General features: G+C 48.8%; 2 protein-coding genes across 4 annotated transcripts in view; both read left to right on the top strand.

Annotated features, from left to right (window-relative positions):
* The first annotated feature begins 1,057 nt into the window (after nucleotides 1–1,057).
* On the top strand, nucleotides 1,058–14,722 carry LIN28A (lin-28 homolog A). Its single transcript, XM_032361471.1, has 4 exons — nucleotides 1,058–1,225; nucleotides 1,689–1,873; nucleotides 11,360–11,544; nucleotides 12,312–14,722. Exons 1-4 carry the CDS (start codon nucleotides 1,195–1,197, stop codon nucleotides 12,529–12,531), a joined length of 621 nt encoding a protein of 206 aa, XP_032217362.1. The 5' UTR covers nucleotides 1,058–1,194; the 3' UTR covers nucleotides 12,532–14,722.
* Nucleotides 14,723–17,573: 2,851 nt separating this feature from the next.
* DHDDS (dehydrodolichyl diphosphate synthase subunit) overlaps nucleotides 17,574–19,013 on the top strand; it is a 33,588-nt gene continuing 32,148 nt past the window's right edge. For all 3 annotated transcript variants that reach the window (XM_032361469.1, XM_032361468.1, XM_032361470.1), the window contains exon 1: nucleotides 17,574–17,679. In XM_032361469.1, the coding sequence (XP_032217360.1) occupies nucleotides 17,617–17,679 (63 nt within the window). In that variant the 5' untranslated portion in view covers nucleotides 17,574–17,616. The remainder of the gene's footprint in view (nucleotides 17,680–19,013) is intronic.

Raw genomic sequence — 19,013 nt, 5'->3', positions numbered from 1 at the left:
CACACTTTAAGGTGGGACTCTGAAAAGACGAGGGTCTGGGAACCCACGAGTGTCCGGAGTACTGGAAGAAATGCCTCCATCCACCTACCCACCTAGTCCCTCTCCCGCGGATAGGGACGCGTTTGGGATGGAGACAGGATGAGGACAGCTGGATGAGGGAGGAACACTTTTGGATTCCTCCTGCTCGCCCAGGAAGCACCACGTGGAATCAGTTTTAGACACAGATTTGGAAGGAAAGGATTTTTTACACAGAATCAATTAGGAGAACTTTGAGGTATCTAGAGAAACAGTCGAAACTCAGGGAGGCAGAGACATTCAGTGAGTCAGAGACAGCCCCTTTCGAGGAAGCGCCTTGGTCAGGACTGGAGGTCAGCCCTGCTGCGTCTCCAGCCTCCCCCCCCCCCCCCCCCCGCTTCCCCATCCCAGGCTTCCTAATGTCCTGAACTCCAGGTCTATCTAAGCACACGGGGGTGGGGGGTGAGAGCGGGTCAGCGCCAAGCAGCCGGGTCAGCTCGGAGGCCTGAAGGGGAAGGGAGGGGGAGGGGCGCTCAAGAGCTGGGGGAGGGGGAGGGCTCATCCATTTCTCCCTTGACAGGTGGTTTGAGTCTCTGATTGGCCAGGGCTGCCAGGCTCACACCTCCCTCCCCCAACTCTCTGGAATGTATAATTATCTGCGCGGGGGGTGGGGGTGGTGTGTGAGTGTGTGTGGGAGCAGTCACATGGTTTTAGAACTACCCCCCTCCATAAGCCCCCCACCTGTATGCTGCTTTGGGGGGCCCCCACTAAGTCGTTAAAGTGCAGGATTCCAAATTCCGGGGTACTCAAGACTTCTAGAGCTGACGGCCCCCATCTCCAGATGTGTGTGTGTGGGGAGGGGGTGTCAAACCTCAAGGTTCTGAGAAGAGACACCCCAGAGGTGTCAGAGACCACAACGATGGGGGAGGGCCGGAGCTGGAGCCAGAGGGAAAGGGAGGGGAAAGAAGAGGGAGGGGAGGGGAGGGGGCTGCCCGCGGGGGGTTGGGTCATTGTCTTTTAGAATTTGGGAGCCTTTGAAAAGCCGTGGGCCCTCCCACCGCTATTGTGCTGGGGAAGATGTAGCGGCCTCTTCTCCGAGCCACCCCTTTGCCTCCGGACTTCTCTGGGGCCAGCAGCCACCCGACCAGGGGCCCGGGGCCGTGGGCTCAGCCGACTACCATGGGCTCTGTGTCAAACCAGCAGTTTGCAGGTTCGAGCTCGGGACTTACTGGGGACACCTTAGGCTTCAGGGGCGCCCAGGAGCCACATAAAAGGGAGGTGGGGAAATGTCCCCCAGACTGGCCGAAGGACCCTAAGTCTGTGCGGCCTCCTGCTTCAGGGGCCATTTCTGGACCAAGGAACCCTGGTGTCCCAGTGGCGTGCACACCGAGGCTACGGGGGCGGAGGGAGAGAAGAGGAGGGGCCTGTCCGGCCATCTATCCCCGGGCAACGTGTTGTGGGAAGAGGAGCAAAACTTTTGGGGCAACACTGGCTTCAGTGTAAGCTTGGGGAGCGCGGGAGGCGGCCAGGACATGTCTTTCCTCGCCAGGTGGTTGGTAGCTGCAGCCACCTGGGTGCCCATCCGCGGGCTGGACACTCGGGTATCCCTGCTGGGTCTCGAGAGCACCCTCCGATTCCGTGGCCCCCCAGTTGAGCGTCCTCCCAACCTCCAGGTGGCTGCGCCAAGGCGCCGGAGGAGGCGCAGGAGGACGCCGCCCGGGCGGCCGAGGAGCCGCAGCTGCTGCACGGTGCCGGCATCTGTAAGTGGTTCAACGTGCGCATGGGGTTCGGCTTCCTGTCCATGACCGCCCGCGCCGGGGTCGCGCTTGACCCCCCGGTGGATGTCTTTGTGCACCAGGTGAGACAGACGCTGGGAACTTCGCCGGGGGAAGGGGATGTTGGCGCGCATATTCAAGGTTGGGCGGACAGACTCGGCTGTTGGATTGAGGGAGATCGTGGGCCCTCATTGTGCGCTCCCATCTGTGTCGTGGCACCCCAGTCCTGAGTCCCCATTAACTCCAACGGGACCGGGAGGGTTGCTGAGTCTATGAACCGTACCCCTAACCTTTCCCGGAACCTTTTTGGCTTACCACGTGTCTGTTACCTCTTTCCCTTGGGAAGGGGGCAGGGGGCAGGGAGGTGACCCCATGTGGCAGAAACTAAGGTTGTATTGTGCTTGCCGGTGGGGGGAGGGCGAGCAGGCCGGCCAGGGAAGCACATGCCCCGTTCAGAGCAGGGCCTTGAGCGCCCAGCGTCTTTGACTAAAGTGTGAGTGGAGCTCTCTGGCGGGAGAGAGGCAGGCAAACCTCTCTGGGATCAAGCAGGGGTAAAGCTGAGAAGTCAGCTGGGTCTCCTCGCCCAGGTGGTCACCCAAAACTCAAGCCCTGGGGCCTTAGTGAGTTTGGCAGATCCTTGAAGACTCTGGGAACCTGAAACCTCTAACAGCGTACCCATCTCAGGCACATAATTAACCTACTGGGCTTTGGCCGTGGAGTTCCACCAGGAAGGAAAACCGGAGTCCAGGCCTTAGATTCCTAGTCCGGGCTGGGAGGGAGTCAGGTCACAACCCCAAGTTCTCAGTTAAAGCAAGGCAGCCCAGTGGGGGTGAAATTCAGTGTCGCAGGGCAGGGGGTGGAGGAGTCTAGCCTCTGGACCTATTCTCTGCTTGGCATTTATGGCCCCAGACGGCCATTGATTGCTGTCCTAACATTCCAGCCTCGAACAAGGAGCCCGAGACTTCAGGTTCCCCTCCTCCCCGGCTTCCTCTTCCTTTCACCCCCTGCTGTATATCTTAGAAGTGTTCCGGTGGTCCTGGGACACCAGCCACCCATAACAACCACGGAAAGGAAGTTGCTCTTTGGGTCCCTTCCACCTTCGGAGGTTTGGTGTGGGACGTGGAAGAGAAATGGATCATCTCGGGTCCAGTAGGTTGACACCCAGACCGGGCAGGGAGGGGTTACTTCGGAGAGGTTGGCTTTAGGAGCCTGGGGGGAGGGGAAAGGAGGATGTGGGGATTAAGGGTTGGAGCCTCAGGGATGGTATTCTGGAGGGGGAGGGGTGGAGAAGGGAGATCCTGGGTGGACTGGTGGGAGGCTGCCAGGAAGTCTCCCGAGCGTGCCCTTCCACGCGAGGACACGGAGTGGGGAGATGGGGGGGTGCCGGGACCCAGTTCATGTTGGGGTACTTGGCGGGGAGGGGGGGTCACTGGGCTACTGGAACATCTGCCCTGCTGGGTGGGTATGCCGCAGCTTACTTTCCCACCTCCTGGCTGCGTCCTGTATCTTCTCCCACCCTTAACCCCCACCCCCAACCACCCGACAACTTGTTCAGGCTTTGCCCCCAACTCCCTGTCTCATTTACATATGTGAATGATAACCCACAGGAAGTAATTGCGGGAGAATGAAGGGAATTGGCCTCTTTAGATCTATTAAATCACTTTATTACAGGAACCAGCTTTGAATGGCCCTCCTCAGCGGGGTAGCCAGCTCTCCCACTTTCCCATTTATCTGATCACAAAGAGATTAAAATCTCTTGGTCTGGAGATGGACTGGACAGCTTCCCCAATTTTGGGAGGCTTGGAATTAAAGAGACCCAACATTTTCTTGCGTCCCTTCCAAAGGCTGCCAAATAGGGGCTGGAAGGAATGTAACCCCTCATCTGGGGTTCGTTAGTGCTGTCCAGTCCCAAGGAAGGTGTTCCTGAACAGATGAATCTGTGCCCTGATTCACTTAACATTGGGATCAAAAGCAGTTGGAAAATACTGGATTTTCTAGAGGAAAGCCAGGATCTTCAGGTTTGGGGAGTGGAAACTGCATCAAGCTCCTTTAAATGGGTCATTTGGGAGATAATCTGGACTTCAGGGTCTTGGAATGTCCAGGGACATGCCACTGTTGAGTAAGTTATCAAGAGGGAGTTGAGCAGAGAGAAGGAATCAAGAATTTGTCTCCTAAATGCCCTCTACCAACAGTCACAGAGGACAATGAGTGGAAATTCCCTGAACCTTACCTGGTAGGATAGCATGCTGCCCGGGCTCGGGTTGATCCTCAAACCCTACGACAGCAGTAGACTGGTGATTATAGTCCCTGCACCTGAGAAATCTGAACTATTTCTTTGGGGATCTAATGTAGAGTAGATTCAGGACAGTCCCTAAAGATTGTTCTGTGGAAGGAATGTGTTCCCGTGTTCCCAAAGTCTGGGTATTGGGGGGGCAGCTGAGAAGGGGGTAAGGCTGCTCTCTTTAGGAAGAAAACCTCCCCTTCTTTGGCTGCTGGTGGTGGGTATCCTGGAGCCCGAGATGATGAGAAGGATAATTGTCCCGTTAAATGTCTGCCAGGGGAGAGGGTCAGGAAGCCCCTTTCTAAGAAAGGAAAAGGGGGGAAAGCAATTTAATATTTTCTTTTCCTTTCCAAGGTTGGGCTTATTTGGTTTCTAGCACTATTCACGACTGTTCTTGTGCTCCCTCTCAAAACAATTCAGGCCTCCCCAGGAGTAGAGGAGTAGGAAAGAAAACCTCCCCTTACCCTTAAAAAAAAAAGGTAAAAGAGATTTCTCTAAACGACACTTCTGTTCAGACACATCTTTAGATCCAGAACCTCTGCTTAACCATGTGTTTAGGAGAATTTAAGAATCATAGTATTGGCAGATGGCCCGCCCTTAAATTAAGGTTTCTCAACCTCAATTGACATATTTTGAGAAAGATAACCCCTTTGCTCAGAGCATCCCTTGATTGTGACAACTAAAAACATCTCCAGACCATGCCGTCCCAGAGGCAGAATACCTGCCCCCTCAGCTGAGAAATAGTTACACAGGGAAAGCAGGAGCTAGAAGCCACGAAATTGTTTTAGATTCACCAAGAATTTTGAGATCTTCATAGCTATTGTAAGAGTTTTGGCTTAACTCATGTTTCCTGTGGCTCAACTCCCAAATCCCCAAGATTTGTAGAAATTGGAGCACCAGAAAAGGCTCCCTGCTTACTCTACAGTTCTTCAGATCCCAACTATGTCTGAGATGGCTTTCTAGCTAAAAAGCGGCATTGGAAGGCCTGAGGCAAAAGAAGAGCCCCAAGCTGACTAAGGGACGAAGTTTGGGTTAGGAGAAAAAATTTCAATACTGAAGCCACGTGGCTTGCTTTTTCTGCAAAGGCTGAGTGGGAGAGCTACCTCAGGCGGGGGTCTGGATTAGGACTCCTGGGTGCTGGGGTTGGGGAGGGGAGAATGGAGAGATATTTCCCACCTGCTTTATAACTTTACTGGTGCTTCTGATTACTCACCTCATATCTAGTTAGTGATGTGCTTGTCTTACCTCTCCTCTAACTAACCTGTAAGCTCTTCTAAAGAGTGGGAGTAGCTAGCTGTCTGGTTAGTTTCTTCCTATTACACTAGTATGGGCTTGGTGGGCAGAAGAAATGCCCATGAAGAAAGAAGGAGCTCCTCAATCAGGAGGACATTAACAGTTTGGGGTCCCGGTCAGCAGAGATCTTCCTCCAGAGAAAAAGATTGGAGAAAAGGGAGGATGTGTTATGCTGATAACTGCGCTTTCGGAACTGAGGTCTGAAGTAGGGTTGGGCTCTGAGGGGCACGGTGAAAGCTGGTGGCTTGAATGTCACAGTGTGGAGACCCAGATGGGATCCTCTGGTTTCTGCTTGTGGACTGGAAGCCACAGGTTTGGTCATTCCGTAGTTCTTCATCTTAACCGGACAAATCAGATTTTTAAAAAACTAAGTGAATCACCCTAATTTTCAGAAAGTTGGTAGAGGTTAGTTTGAGCATTATGGGATCTTCTCGGGTCTCTCTTTCTGAAGAGACATGCTTTCTAGACAGTGTCCCAAGGAAAGACTGTGCCACGATCCTGAGTGAGCTTTCAGTCTGAGAAACTTGTCACCTTTCTGCTGGTAAGTGGTTTTTAGTGACTTTCCCCAGGGCAAGGTTGTTTCTTGAACATTCCTAATCAAACCACCCTACTAGAATTGCCTGTTTTGGGGGGGCGGAGGCGGGAGCTGCTCTAGGGAAAGCCTCCACCCTCCCTTCTTCCTGCAGGCAAGAGTTAACAGTTACTATCTCTATGAAGTCTGGGGTCAGGCGGTGTGGGGGAGGAGGAGAAAATTTTCAGGGATAGTACCTCGTGTGTACAAACTCACTTCAAATGATCTCAGCTTGGAGTTACTTAATTCAAGCAGGAACTCAAATTCCAAGAAGAGTAAGTGAACAACTAGGTTTCTGGCTGAAAACTCCAGGACCCTTTCTCCTGCACCCCTTGGGTGGATGGGGGCCTGGTGAGAAGTCAGTTCCCTATCCTTGAAAGTGTGATCCCCTTGAAACGCTTTCCTGAGGACAGACGATTACTGACTGCCCCGGGAGTTCGGGAGATAAGGCTTCGCGGTTCCCAATCTGGCTGTTCCTTCAGTCTCCCGCTCTGGCTTTCAGTGCAGACAGGCTGCTGAACAGCGCCATCTGGTGGAAAACGCAGGAGCTGGGGTCCCCGCTGCATCTGAGCGGAGGTGCCATGTGGGGGCTGTCCCTGTGTGGGCAGCCTCTAGTTCTGGCTGATCTCTTTCCTCAACCCTCCCTGACACATCATCAGACAAGCTGTTTCAGGTAGAACCGGTTGGTTTCCTAGCCCCTACCAAGCCCTACCTTCAGGAATGAAGCTCAGGTAGGAGGACTATGATGACACCTCAGGACTGAGTCCTTTCTTTCATTGGCTTCCTTTACTTCTGGTTCAGAAAGTTCTAGAATATGTATGTGTGATTTGCATTATACTGCATAGCACTGGCTGGAGGGTCAGGCTAGTGGGCATCAGAGCACCTCTGTGGCTCCCTGAATTTGGACGATATACTTCCCTTCTTTGCTTCCCTGATCTCAGCGGTAACATGGGGTGATTATGAGGCCTACTTGGCAGACTTGGTATAAGGGGTTAAGTGCTTAGAGCTCTCCTTAGCTTTTAGTAAGCATGGGTAAATATGAGTGACTTTGGATAGTGGGGAACTTGGGTTATTCCCTAACGTTTGTGTACCGCTAGGTGGTTAGCGCTGAGGGAATAGAGAGCACACTAGACAGTCTTTTGCTGGAATGGCCCTGAGAGCTGCAGAAAAACCAGGAACTCATGTCATGCTTGCCTCCCTGAAACCAAAGCAAGTTTCCTTGAAATTCTGCCTGCCGCTTCTGTAGAAGGGAGCAGTGCGGCTAAACATGGGCATTGTTGGAGCTGGTGATAAAGGGGGTGGCCTTGCTTTTACAAATGGTTAAAAAAAAAAAAACACAAACCCATGTATGTCCGACCTTCAGAGAGCAAGTTCCAGGGAAACTCAGGTGTCCTTTTTACTCCACCCCATTCTCGGAATGACAGAGAATGTCACTCCTTTTATGTGAACTGCCGAAGCCCCAGATTGATGCTGGGGCTGGAGTGTTTGAAGAGTGGAAGGTTAGTGGAGATAGTGGTGAGGTATTAAGAAGGAAGCAGAGGGTCTAAATATTGAATTGGCCTGAGCCCTTCCCTGCCACCCAAAAGAAATGCCATCCTCCCCAGTGCAATGGGTCCCCTGGGAACTGCCCACCCTCCTTCGCTGAACAAACTAGGTAAGGAAGATGGGAAGGAAGCCTGTCTCCCTCCCCCACCCCAACTTTTCAAATAATTGATCAGAATAAATAATCCTCATTCAGGTTCCTGCATAAAGGATTTGACCAGAGGCGAGGGTTAGGGGGGCAGGGGTCCTGTGTAGTTCTGTCCCTGTAAGGCTGGGATGGCAGGTCGGGAAGAAGGAAGGATGGCTACTGGTGGTGACTTTGGCAGACCCAGCCGACTTGACTGGGGAAGAAAGGTGTCTCTCCATTTCTCTCCGTGACCATAACCCCAGTGTGGAGAGGAAGGAACTGATGAATGTGGTGAATGTGGGGTGGGGGTGGGGGGGTCGGAGCTGCAGCCTCAGGAACTCCAGGAATCTGACCACCAGAACCAACCAGTGTCAACTCTTTGTTTCCTGGGGCTGGGCTCTATTGGGGGAGCTCAAGCCTTACCCCTCCCCCCACAAGCCTTTTCTTTTTTTGGAGGGGATGGGGAGAGGGGCGGGGCCCTGCTTTGTGTGTGGTTGGGGGTGGGGTGGGGGTGGTAGCAAGAATTTCAGGCTCCTTTCTGATGCAGGCCCTGTGAGGCCAGCTCAGTGGGGCAGCACGGTGATTACCTATCTGATAAGAGAGGAATTCAAACTATGTGTTGTAGAAAGGGGCGGGGTGGGGGGGGCAGGGAGGGCAGGGAGCCACCCCTGGAGACCACCAGTCTAAATCTTGACCAGCTATGGTAAGGTGCCTGCGGGGTTATTTTTTGTTTTGTTTTGGTTTTTTTTTTTTTTTTAACTTTTGAGATCTTACAGACCTCAGATCCTCCAATCCTGGGGAGTGGATGACCCAAGAGTACCAGGCAGTTTTCACATTGCCCCCACTGGTATTGTCTTGTTCTGCCAGTAAACCTAGGAGGTGTAAATAGATATTTTTTTTTTCCGAGTTTCCGTAGTTATAAAAACCAGAGTTAAAATTTTGAGACTCCTGATAACTTGGTTCTCATTGTGACCGTGCCCTGTTCCAGTCTGAAGGGGTTGATGATAATTTCCGCTCACTGAGGATTTGTGTGTACAGGCTCTGTGTTAACTACTCTTCATGCACAAAACCTCAGAGCTCCTTTATAAAATTACTTTTTGCTCCATTTTATAGGTCAGCACAGAAGGGGAATAACAGGCCCTCAGATTCCAAACCCTTGTTGTTAAACACTTATCTGCTCCACCATCACAACTGGAGCTAGGAGTGTCCCAGCCTCGCAGCCCACTAAGCAAATGGGAGGACCTGGGCTTGTACCTCCTGGCAGATGGGCTTGTCCTAGTTGAGTAAGAAACAAGTCAAATGTAACTTACATCAGGGTTGTTTTGGTGCAACAGCATTCGCCTTTCTGCATTGTTTTTATTTCCTGCTTTGACTCTCTGCCCCTGCCCTCACTTCAACCTTGGGGGAGGGGAGCCGTCCGCCTGTCCCAGGCTGTTCCTGTGGGAAGGAAAAGAAGGGAGAGGCTATTCCTATGATGGAACTGGGGGAACAAAAGCTACAGATAATAATACATGAAATATTAGCTGAGCACATTCTTGATGTTTCCATACCCACATAATCTTCATTAGAAGCTTAGTTGGGTAACTTACTTATTACTACAGTCTCTGAAGGAACTGAGGGCCAAAGGTGAACGATTGACTTAGGTCATGCAGCCAACAGTTGGTAAAACCATTTCAGGAACTACGGTATGTAGCACTCAGGCTTAGGCTTTTTGCCGGTGATCCCAGTGGGACCTTTGTCTTCAGAAATGCCATCTGAATTAAAACAACTTAAACGATGGATAAATTGGGGATCCCATCTGGCTAGAGAGCATGTGGCCCCTAAGGCCCAAGTCCCAGTTTGAAATATTCCTCCTACCAACCACCACCTGCGTAACATGTTCCTTATTCAAGCTCCCGCAAGCCAAGACTGGGTGCAGTGGTCTTTTTGCTTCTCTGAACCCTATTTTCGATGGCTGCACTTTGTTGACATTTGATACACTCTTTGGATGTTTGACTGTAATGGAGTAAGCTATCATGAAGTCTGTCCTGGGGAGGGTATGGGAGAGGGGGGTCACCTCCACCAGCATGGAGATGTTGATGTATTAAGTGTCAAGACTGTGAGCTTTAAACGGGGAACCCTGGGTTTTTCCTGACCCTGTTATTGTCGCTCAGCTAGCTATGTGAGAACTCCCTTTTTTGGGGGAAGGCTGTTGGGCAAAGTGTCGGTATTTTCAAATAATGGTATAAACATGGTGTTTTAATGGGGTTGTTTCAAACATTCTGGATCTTTTGATCTTTTTTTCCTTCACCCAGTAGTATCTGGTCATCTGTTCAAGTCAAATAATTCAGATTTATTTACCTCTTGGTTCATAGCAAGTTTTATCAGTCTATCTCTTGACTTTCACAAGGTGGTTTTTTTTTTTTTTTTTTTAACACTTTGATTTTAAACCCTCTGGAATATATTTTGCATAAATGAGATAGACAATATAGAAGTCTTGCTCAATATCCAAAATGGGTAGCTAATATTCTCAACAGTTTGAACTGTTTTCTTCACCTGTTGATTTTTCTATATACACTTGGGTCTCTTGGACTAAACTTACTGATCCATCTGCATGGGTCATACTGTCTTTTCTCTTGACCTTGCAGGAACATTACATTGATAGAATTCCAGACTTGGAAGAAGGTTGCAAGAATAATCCTGAGAACGCCCCATAGGACCTTTACCCAGATTAAGCAAGTCTTAATATTCTGTCGCATTTGCCTTGTCATTCTTCTTGTACAGATACACTTTTTGGCTCCTTTTTTTTTTTTTTTTTTTTAATTAACATACAATGTATTATTAGCCCCAGGGATACAGGTCTGTGAATTGCCAGGTTTACACACTTCACAGCACTCACCATAGCACATACCCTCCCCAATGTCCATAACCCAACCACCCTCTCCCCCCGCCCCCAACCCTGTTTGTTTTGTGAGACTAAGGGTCTCTTATGGTTTGTCTTTTTGGCTCCTTAATCATAAGATACATCAGGCACCTTTATTGCTAAATATTTCGGTGTGTATCTTGGAAACTAGGGTCATTTCCTTTCACAATCTCAGTACAAAGATTAAAAAAAACCTGGGCATTAATATTGAAACATTTCTCTGTGTTCCATATGTAAATTTTGTGAGTTGTCAGAATGGATTTTTTGCCCTGTTTCAGGACCCAGTCCAGGAGCATGCATCCCACTTAATTGTTCTGTACTTACTCAAACTTTGTTTTTCACACCTCAGTATTTTTAAAGTGTACAAGGCTGTTATATTTTACAATTTTGTATTTGTTTATTTTCCCTTCCTCTCTTCTTCCTTTCCTCTCTCCTCTCCCCTCCCTCTCTGCCTCTCTCCCTTCCTTCCATCTCTAAGCCCATCATGGGGCTTGAACTTATGACCCCAAGATCAAGAGCCACACAGTCTACCTCCTGAGCCAGCCAGGCGCCCCTATTTGTTGATTTCTTATGAATGCTAAGTTTAAGAACTTCCCATCTGTTCTATTTTAGTTTAAATGAGAATAACTACCCTACCCAAAATATTACGGCATCTGTTTATGTATTATGATTGTTCTTTGTTCATGTAACATAGATCTCTTGTTTTTAACTGTGGTGGCTCTTTTGATTGACGCTTTCTTTACTGAAAACATGGAAATATTACACTTCTTCTTCATACTCTACAAGAATGTGTGTGTGCAGTTTTTTGGTGTTAGAATGGAGACTAATATTAAATCATGTTTCCCTTCCCCAGAGCAAGCTGCACATGGAGGGCTTCCGGAGCCTGAAGGAGGGTGAGGCAGTGGAGTTCACCTTTAAGAAGTCTGCTAAGGGCCTAGAATCCATCAGGGTCACCGGCCCTGGTGGGGTGTTTTGTATTGGGAGTGAGAGGCGGCCCAAAGGGAAGAACATGCAGAAACGCAGATCAAAGGGAGACAGGTATGAAGGCGGAGACAGGTATGAAGTCCCCTTGAAAGGGGAGTCCTCTCCCGATCTAGCCCCTTTCTTGGACCAGGACACCAAAGAACAAAATGAAGCAACAATTTGGTGTTGGGTTTCTGCCTTAGGCTGTGGGCGGTGGGGAGAGGGCTGTAGGTGAGAAGGGCACTTGATAACTAGCTCTTTGACTTGACGAGTAATTTTGCTTTGTGAGCTCTTGCCTCCATGGCTAATTAGGGGTAGTGATGCTGGCCTTACTGATTATTTTAGAAGCAAAGGAGACCACGAATGTGAAAGTCTAAGTGCTGGGGACAAACTGGTGTATGTCCCTGTTGGCTTCTAGATCTCTCCCAAGTGGCTGGTTTCTTTTGTCTTCCCTGTGTCCTGGAGCAGACCATATAGTGTGACTCCTTTAATTATCTCTCTTTTTTAGTGAAGGACAGGTACCATTTCTTAAGAGTAGCATCTTAGGTAGGTAGCATCTTACCTATCTTCCAAATTGCAGTTCCTAATTGGGGTCCATGATTTCCATTGATATTTCAGTATTTTCAGGTTGACCTGAATCTGAAGATACCATCTAGACAATTACAGATTTGGGAAGAACTTGGAGGTATCAGTCATGGTCATATTCTTCCTTCTCTAAGTGGGGAAATGAGTTTCCAGGAAGGGGAGTGATAGAGTAATTGACCAGAGCCCAGGTGTCCTCACTCAGAGGTAGACTTGTGCTCTAGCTCCTTTCTCAACTTTCCCGTCCTGCTCTGTACCAGGTGCTACAACTGTGGAGGTCTAGACCACCATGCCAAGGAATGCAAGCTGCCACCCCAGCCTAAGAAGTGCCACTTCTGCCAAAGCATCAGCCATATGGTGGCCTCGTGTCCCCTGAAGGCCCAGCAGGCACCCAGCTCTCAGGGAAAGCCTGCCTACTTTCGGGAGGAAGAAGAAGAAGAGATCCATAGCCCTGCCCTGCTCCCAGAGGCCCAGAATTGAGCTACAGTGGGTGGGGGCAATTCTTTTGTGATCAGGAAGTTTTGAGGAGGAGGCAGCAATCGGCAGAGTGGAGAAAGTGGAGAAAGTGGGGGCAGGGCGGGTAGGGGGCAGCTGGCTCTGCCGTGCATCTCAGGCCGGGGTCCACAGCATCACCCCCTCTTCCCTCTTGGCGCAGGGTAGGGGGGAAGGGGTGAGGCCAATGAACTCCAACCATGCTCTATCCAGATGCTCTTGAGGGGTTTTGGAGAAAATCCCTCCCTGTGTGCTTTATCTGAGTGTCCACCCCCGGATCTCCAACTTTGGAACGTGGCCTGGGAGAGGGAAATGGTTTTCCTTTTGAAGAAGGAGATGTAATAGTAATTTTTCCCATGTCAGAATGTAGAGATTAAGCATGAGACCAGATTGATGGGCCCAACCCACGAACCACTACATTTTGTGGGCAGGAGTCTCTTGGGGGTAAGGCAGGGTTTTTCCACATCTTGTCTCGTAACCCACTGTTGGGATATAGGGTGCCGAGGACTGTCTCAAGCAGTGGGTTGTGACAGTAGCCACAGGATGGTTGGGGGAACGGCCACAGACCTACTGTTCCTAAGCTGACTCCCACCCCATTCCGGGCCAACAGAATTTTATTTATTTGCTCCCATGGATAAGCGCACCTTGGGCCCCACTTTCTCCAGGATGCCAACTGCACTAGCTGTGTGCGAATGACGTATCTTGTGCATTTTAACTTTGTTTTCGTAATATAAATATTCTGGTTTTGTATTTTTGTGTATTTTAATCTTAAGGCCCTCATTCCTGCACTGTGTTCTCAGGTACATGAGCGATCTCAGGGATAAGTCGGCAGCAGCTCCGGGTCTACACAGCAGGAATGTTTGCTGTTTGAGCACCAGGGCGAACATCTAGTTGGAGTGCATAGCCTATTGAACTACCTCACTTTTGGCAATTAGAGCTGGCTTTTCTGCCATAGTGTTCTCTTGAAACCCCTCTACCTTCAGTGATCCGTGGGAGACTAGGTTTTAACTCTGTTTCCCCATGACTTGACCTCCTGCTTTAAGATTGGAAATTGGTCTGAACAGGAAAAGATGGTCCAGGAAGTAGTATTAGGAGAGGCTGCACCAGCTGAAAGGTGCCGAGGGGGAAGCCCAGATTAGTTGTCTATATGTGTAATAAGGGATTCCTGTTCCAGATTTCTAATCCCAGGGGACAGGACTCACTTTACATACCAGATGCATCCTCTACTGGATTGGGGCTAGGCCTACCATGCACAACAGGGTGTATGTGTGTGAGTGTGTGTGTGCTCATGCGTATTTTAAAATGAGTTGGTAAGGTTGGGTTTAAGAATAATAACTCTGGACCCATCTTGAGCTGCCCAGGGATGGGTGTGTGAAGCAAAGGCTAAATTTCTTAACCTTTATAAATTCTGGGCTTTTCTTGCTGGCTTCCAGAGATTCCATAAGCCATGGCTTCTTCGAGGTGCCCAGAGCCAGTGCCATGCCCTGCTGTAGCAGTGATAGTGTCGTGGTAGCTAAAGGAGAAAAGGTTTTATTTACATACTGTGAGATCACCACAAACCTACTTCACTGTTGAAATGGGGCAAATGCAATAGAACGCATTGGGTGATGTGTGTCTGATCCTGGGTTCTTGTCTACCCTGCTCGTTGCCCCCTCCCCCCCCCCCCCAGTTACCTTATTTGTCTGGGTTTCGTAGGACTTCACTAATAGCAGATTGGGTGATTGCTAGGTGGCCTGGTTTGTGTAAATAGAATGTGTTGGTCTTCTCCATGTTCTTTTGGGGTTTTATTGTTTACAAACTTCTCTTTGTATTGAGAAAAATAGCCAAAGCATCTTTGACAAAAGTTCTGCACCAGGAAAAGAATCTGGAACATCGCTTGGTGATCCTCTGGAAGCGTGGCGATCTTAAACCAGCCTTTCTTTTGTGTTCCCTTCCCCTATTTCCTATTTTGGGCCAGATCTTCTGTCCTAAAAACCTGACTCCTACCCTACCCCTCATTTATCTCCCCTCCCCCCAAAAGCCCCCACACATACACATTTCCATCTGGTAGGAGCAAAGAACACTTCCTCCCTTGTTCCCAGTCTCCTGTGCCAAAACCATTCCTTGATGTGATTCATATTAATATGCTTATATTTGGTTGGAATAAACCTACTTGAATCTCCAGTCTTAGGGTAGAGAGCAGAAGCAATGAAGGGTGGGGGCCTTCCATATAGAAAGTAGGGTTGGGAGACCAAGAAAGGGAAGATGAATGTATATCCAAGTCACTCAGGAACTTTTATGCAGGTGTAAGAAACTTACGTCAAAGCGGCCACAAGATTGTTTAATAGGAGACGGACGAATGTAACTCCATGTTTACTGCTAGAAACCAAAGCTTTGTGTGAAATCTTGAATTTTGAATTTATTGTGGGGGGGGTGGTAGGAAAGCTGTACCTATCTGTTCTTTCCCTGATTCCTTCCCCTCCTTTTCTGAACTGCAGGAGACTGAGCCCCCTGGGGCTTTAGTAACTCCATCTCTGGGGAGTGTTTATTTGATGGTTGATTTTGCTGTGCCAGATAATTCCTTTCCCACTTGCTATTGTTTTGTAACACACATGCTGTCCCTTTTCCCTTCTCTCTTTACCCTGGGAAAATACAATGAATAAATAAAAACTTATTGGTACTGAAACTGTCCTCTTGTTGGGTCTTTAGGCTGTTTTTTCTTCTATAATTCCTATCTTCTTGGACTGGGACTCAGAAGTCAGGGAAGAGCCATTACAGTTCCTGTTCAGCCATTTTGTTAAAAATGAATTTGAAAATTCAGTCCTCTTAGCACCTCATTACAGTGGAGTTTTGTTTCTAGTTAAGGCCTCTTGTCCTGTTCTTTGGAAGCTGCCACATTCAAGAGGGGATTAGGAGCATGGCATGCATAAGAATGGGGTTGCCTGTGCCACTGGCTGGGATGAAAGGATGGGGCCATGGCTTGGGGCATGAGACCCTAATACTTTCTCCCCTGCTCCTCAAAGCCTTTTACAAATCTTAATTAATTAGCCCCCTGCAGCACCCCAGGGAGGGAAATAGTGAAACTAGGGAAATTGAGGCCAGAGGAAGTAACACTGATTAGCTATACAAAAACGTTAACATTTTCTTTGAGGCCAAGTGTGGTAGCTTTCTAATGAACATTGTATTTTAAAACATCTAGTGTCCCCCCCCACCCCCAACTTCTCCAACAAGGGAGGGGATTTTTTAAAAAATTGATTGGAGGCGTGCCATCTAGTACACAAAGTGCACAGAAACGGCCGGACAAGAGTAAGAAGTTTCATACATGCGTTCCAGAAACTTCATACCAAAAGTCAAAACTGACCACGGAAGCAGCTGAAAGCAAACTGCAGGGCTTCAGTAAATGGTCTTCCTGCAAAATTGATCTAATCAGCTAGGCTGAAACTTAATTCTCAGGATGCAAAGCAGGAAGCAGGGAAAGGCTTGAGACTATTCATGGGGTGGGTTACTCCTCTCTAGGGCTTTCTTTGATCACGTGTGTTAAGAGTAACCCTTTCACGTGACATGAACTGGGAGCTACCAGTGCAAGAACTCTTCCTGGCCTTATTTCCTTGATGAGACTACAAAGTGAGAAACTACAAGAAGGTTCTTTAGAAATTGAAAAAAAATTTTTTTAATTTATTTTTATTTAATTTTTTTTTTTTTAAGAAAATTGAACTGTTTTTAGTTTCTTTTGTGAGTCCCTCAAGTTCCTGCAACAGTTTTCCTTAAAGGTTACAGAGCTTAATGCCTTTGATTTTTCGATCAGGGTTAACTGATGGCCTTTCATTGGTCATTCTTAGAGCTCTTACCAGCCTCAATCCCATTTTGAGTTGCTCTGGGCAGGTCCTGAATATGAAAAGCCCAAAATATAAGTGCTTTAAGTCACAAGGTGCATTGATAGTAAGTGCGTCTGTGAGACAGACTAGGGCTAGGAAGTTAACAAGCAATTAAATCCACTAAATAAAACTACAACATGTAAATACAGAATTTAAGACTTGAACCAGGACTTCCAACGCCCACTTCTCAGGACTTCCAGCAAGCAGCCCCATTTCTTAACAGTCCTAACCTGCCACCAGCTGCTGCTGAGCCCTTGCGCTTCTGACATCGGGATCCCCGAACTCTTGCCCTGTGGGGCAGCCTGCCGGACACCTCTGATCTGGTTCTACAGACCTCCGGGCTCCTCCAGGTGATCTGAACCCCGCCACTTGGCCCGGAGCCCGCTCCCCTGCCCCCTCGGTCACGTGAGCGCGGCGCTCGGTCTTTCGCTCGGTCTCCACCTCTCCACCTCTCCGTCCATCCTCCTTTCTCGGATCCCGGGAGGGCGAATTTCGCCGGCAACGCTAGCACCGCCCCTCCTCCCAGCCCGCAGGCGCAGGGCGGAGCCCCGCCCATTGGTTGACAGAGGGGGCGTGTTCCAGCGCCCAACGATGACGTGTTCTTCCAGCGCCACGTCGTGAGGAAGTGGAGCAGTTGGAAGGCGCCGGGCGGATCGGAGCAGGTGCTGGGTTCAAGCGGTGGGCGAGAGGGGAGACTGCTGGGCGGGGAGGCGGCTGTGGGAGAAACAGAGGGGACAGTGGAAGAGATGAATGAGGGAATAAATAATTGGGAGAATACTGAGGTGACGGAGGCGACACCTGAAAGGATTAGTGTGTTGGTGCGCAGAATGGGAAACGGTCTCGGGGAAGATGGAGAAGAAGGAAACCGGGGAAGGATCAGGATGTAGGCACTACGATGTGGCAGGAAGTGGACTGGGATGTTCAGGAACAGTCAGTGCAGATGCCGAGGAAAAGGGGATAGCAGCAAGGTCCACCAAGCCAAAACCAAGGAAAGGCCTCTGCCCCAAAGGTCTCATTGGCTTATAAACTCTGGGTGGTGAAGAATTACAGACCAGAGTCTTTGGATCCTAAACCTAGCCACTTTCCACAGTCCAGATAAATCTCTGCGAAGTCATCCGAAGCAGTTTGCAAGCTCTGGTGATTTAGTCTCTTTTTTGTTTATCCAGGGTTACCTGTCTGGTGTCTTCTTGTTCTGGGCTCATCTGCCAGGTCAGGAACGATGTCATGGATCAAGGAAGGAGAGCTGTCACTTTGGGAACGGTTCTGTGCCAACATCATAAAGGTGAGTACCACTTGGCCTCCTGGTTAGTTGGGTAATCTTGTGTCAAAACCTGTTATTAAAATTGAGTAACACATGACGTTAAGTGGAATTTAATAATGGAACCAATGGGGCGCCTGGGTGGCTCAGTGGGTTAAGCCACTGCCTTCGGCTCAGGTCATGATCTCAGGGTCCTGGGATCGAGTCCCACATCGGGCTCTCTGCTCAGCAGGGGGCCTGCTTCCCTTTCTCTCTCTCTGCCTACTTGTGATCTCTCTCTGTCAAATAAATAAATAAAATTCTTTTTTTTTTTTTTTAAAGATTTTATTTATTTATTTGACAGAGAGAGCTCACAAGTAGACGGAGAGGCAGGCAGAGAGAGAGAGAGAGAATGAGAGAGAGAGAGGGAAGCAGGCCCCCTGCTGAGCAGAGAGCCCGATGCGGGACTCGATCCCAGGACCCTGAGATCATGACCTGAGCTGAAGGCAGCGGCTTAACCCACTGAGCCACCCAGGTGCCCAATAAATAAAATTCTTAAAAAAAAAAAAAAATAATGGAACCAATGAGTGTTTGAATTGCAAGGTAACTTCCAGGTCTACATCTGGCAGATTATTGTCCTAACGTTCACACTTTTAGGAACCCCAGGACCTCCCAATATCATTGAGTAACCTAGACCATTAGGTCTTCCTTATAGGGAGCTGAAATTTGTTAACTTGGAACTTTAATCTACTTTTCCTTGCACTGTTCTCTGGATTTAGATAGAATAATCATTCCTTGATGTTGCAGTAGAGCATAACGGTTAAGAGTTTGGACTCTAGAGACAAACAGAATGGAAGTCTTAGTTTATCATTTACTAACCTATGTGACTTCATATGGTTGTTTTGAGGATGAGATGAAACATAGACTGAAAATAGCACAGTGTCTAGCGTTTTGTTGTTTTTTTTTTTTTTAAGATTTTATTTTATTCATTTGTCAGAGACAGAAGGAGAGAGAGCGAGTGAGCACAGGCAGACAGAGAGGCAGGCAGAGGCAGAGGGAGAAGCAGGCTCCCTGCCGAGCAAGGAGCCCGATGTGGGACTCGATCCCAGGACCCTGAGATCATGACCTGAGCTGAAGGCAGCGGCTTAACCCACTGAGCCACCCAGGTGCCCAATAAATAAAATTCTTAAAAAAAAAATAAAATAATGGAACCAATGAGTGTTTGAATTGCAAGGTAACTTCCAGGTCTACATCTGGCAGATTATTGTCCTAACGTTCACACTTTTAGGAACCCCAGGACCTCCCAATATCATTGAGTAACCTAGACCATTAGGTCTTCCTTATAGGGAGCTGAAATTTGTTAACTTGGAACTTTAATC

Source organism: Mustela erminea, chromosome 10, assembly GCF_009829155.1.
Source record: "Mustela erminea isolate mMusErm1 chromosome 10, mMusErm1.Pri, whole genome shotgun sequence".
NCBI classification, from domain to species: Eukaryota; Metazoa; Chordata; class Mammalia; order Carnivora; family Mustelidae; genus Mustela; species Mustela erminea.
The sequence above is the reverse complement of the archived record's forward strand: the minus strand, read 5'-3'. Positions and strand labels throughout refer to the sequence as shown.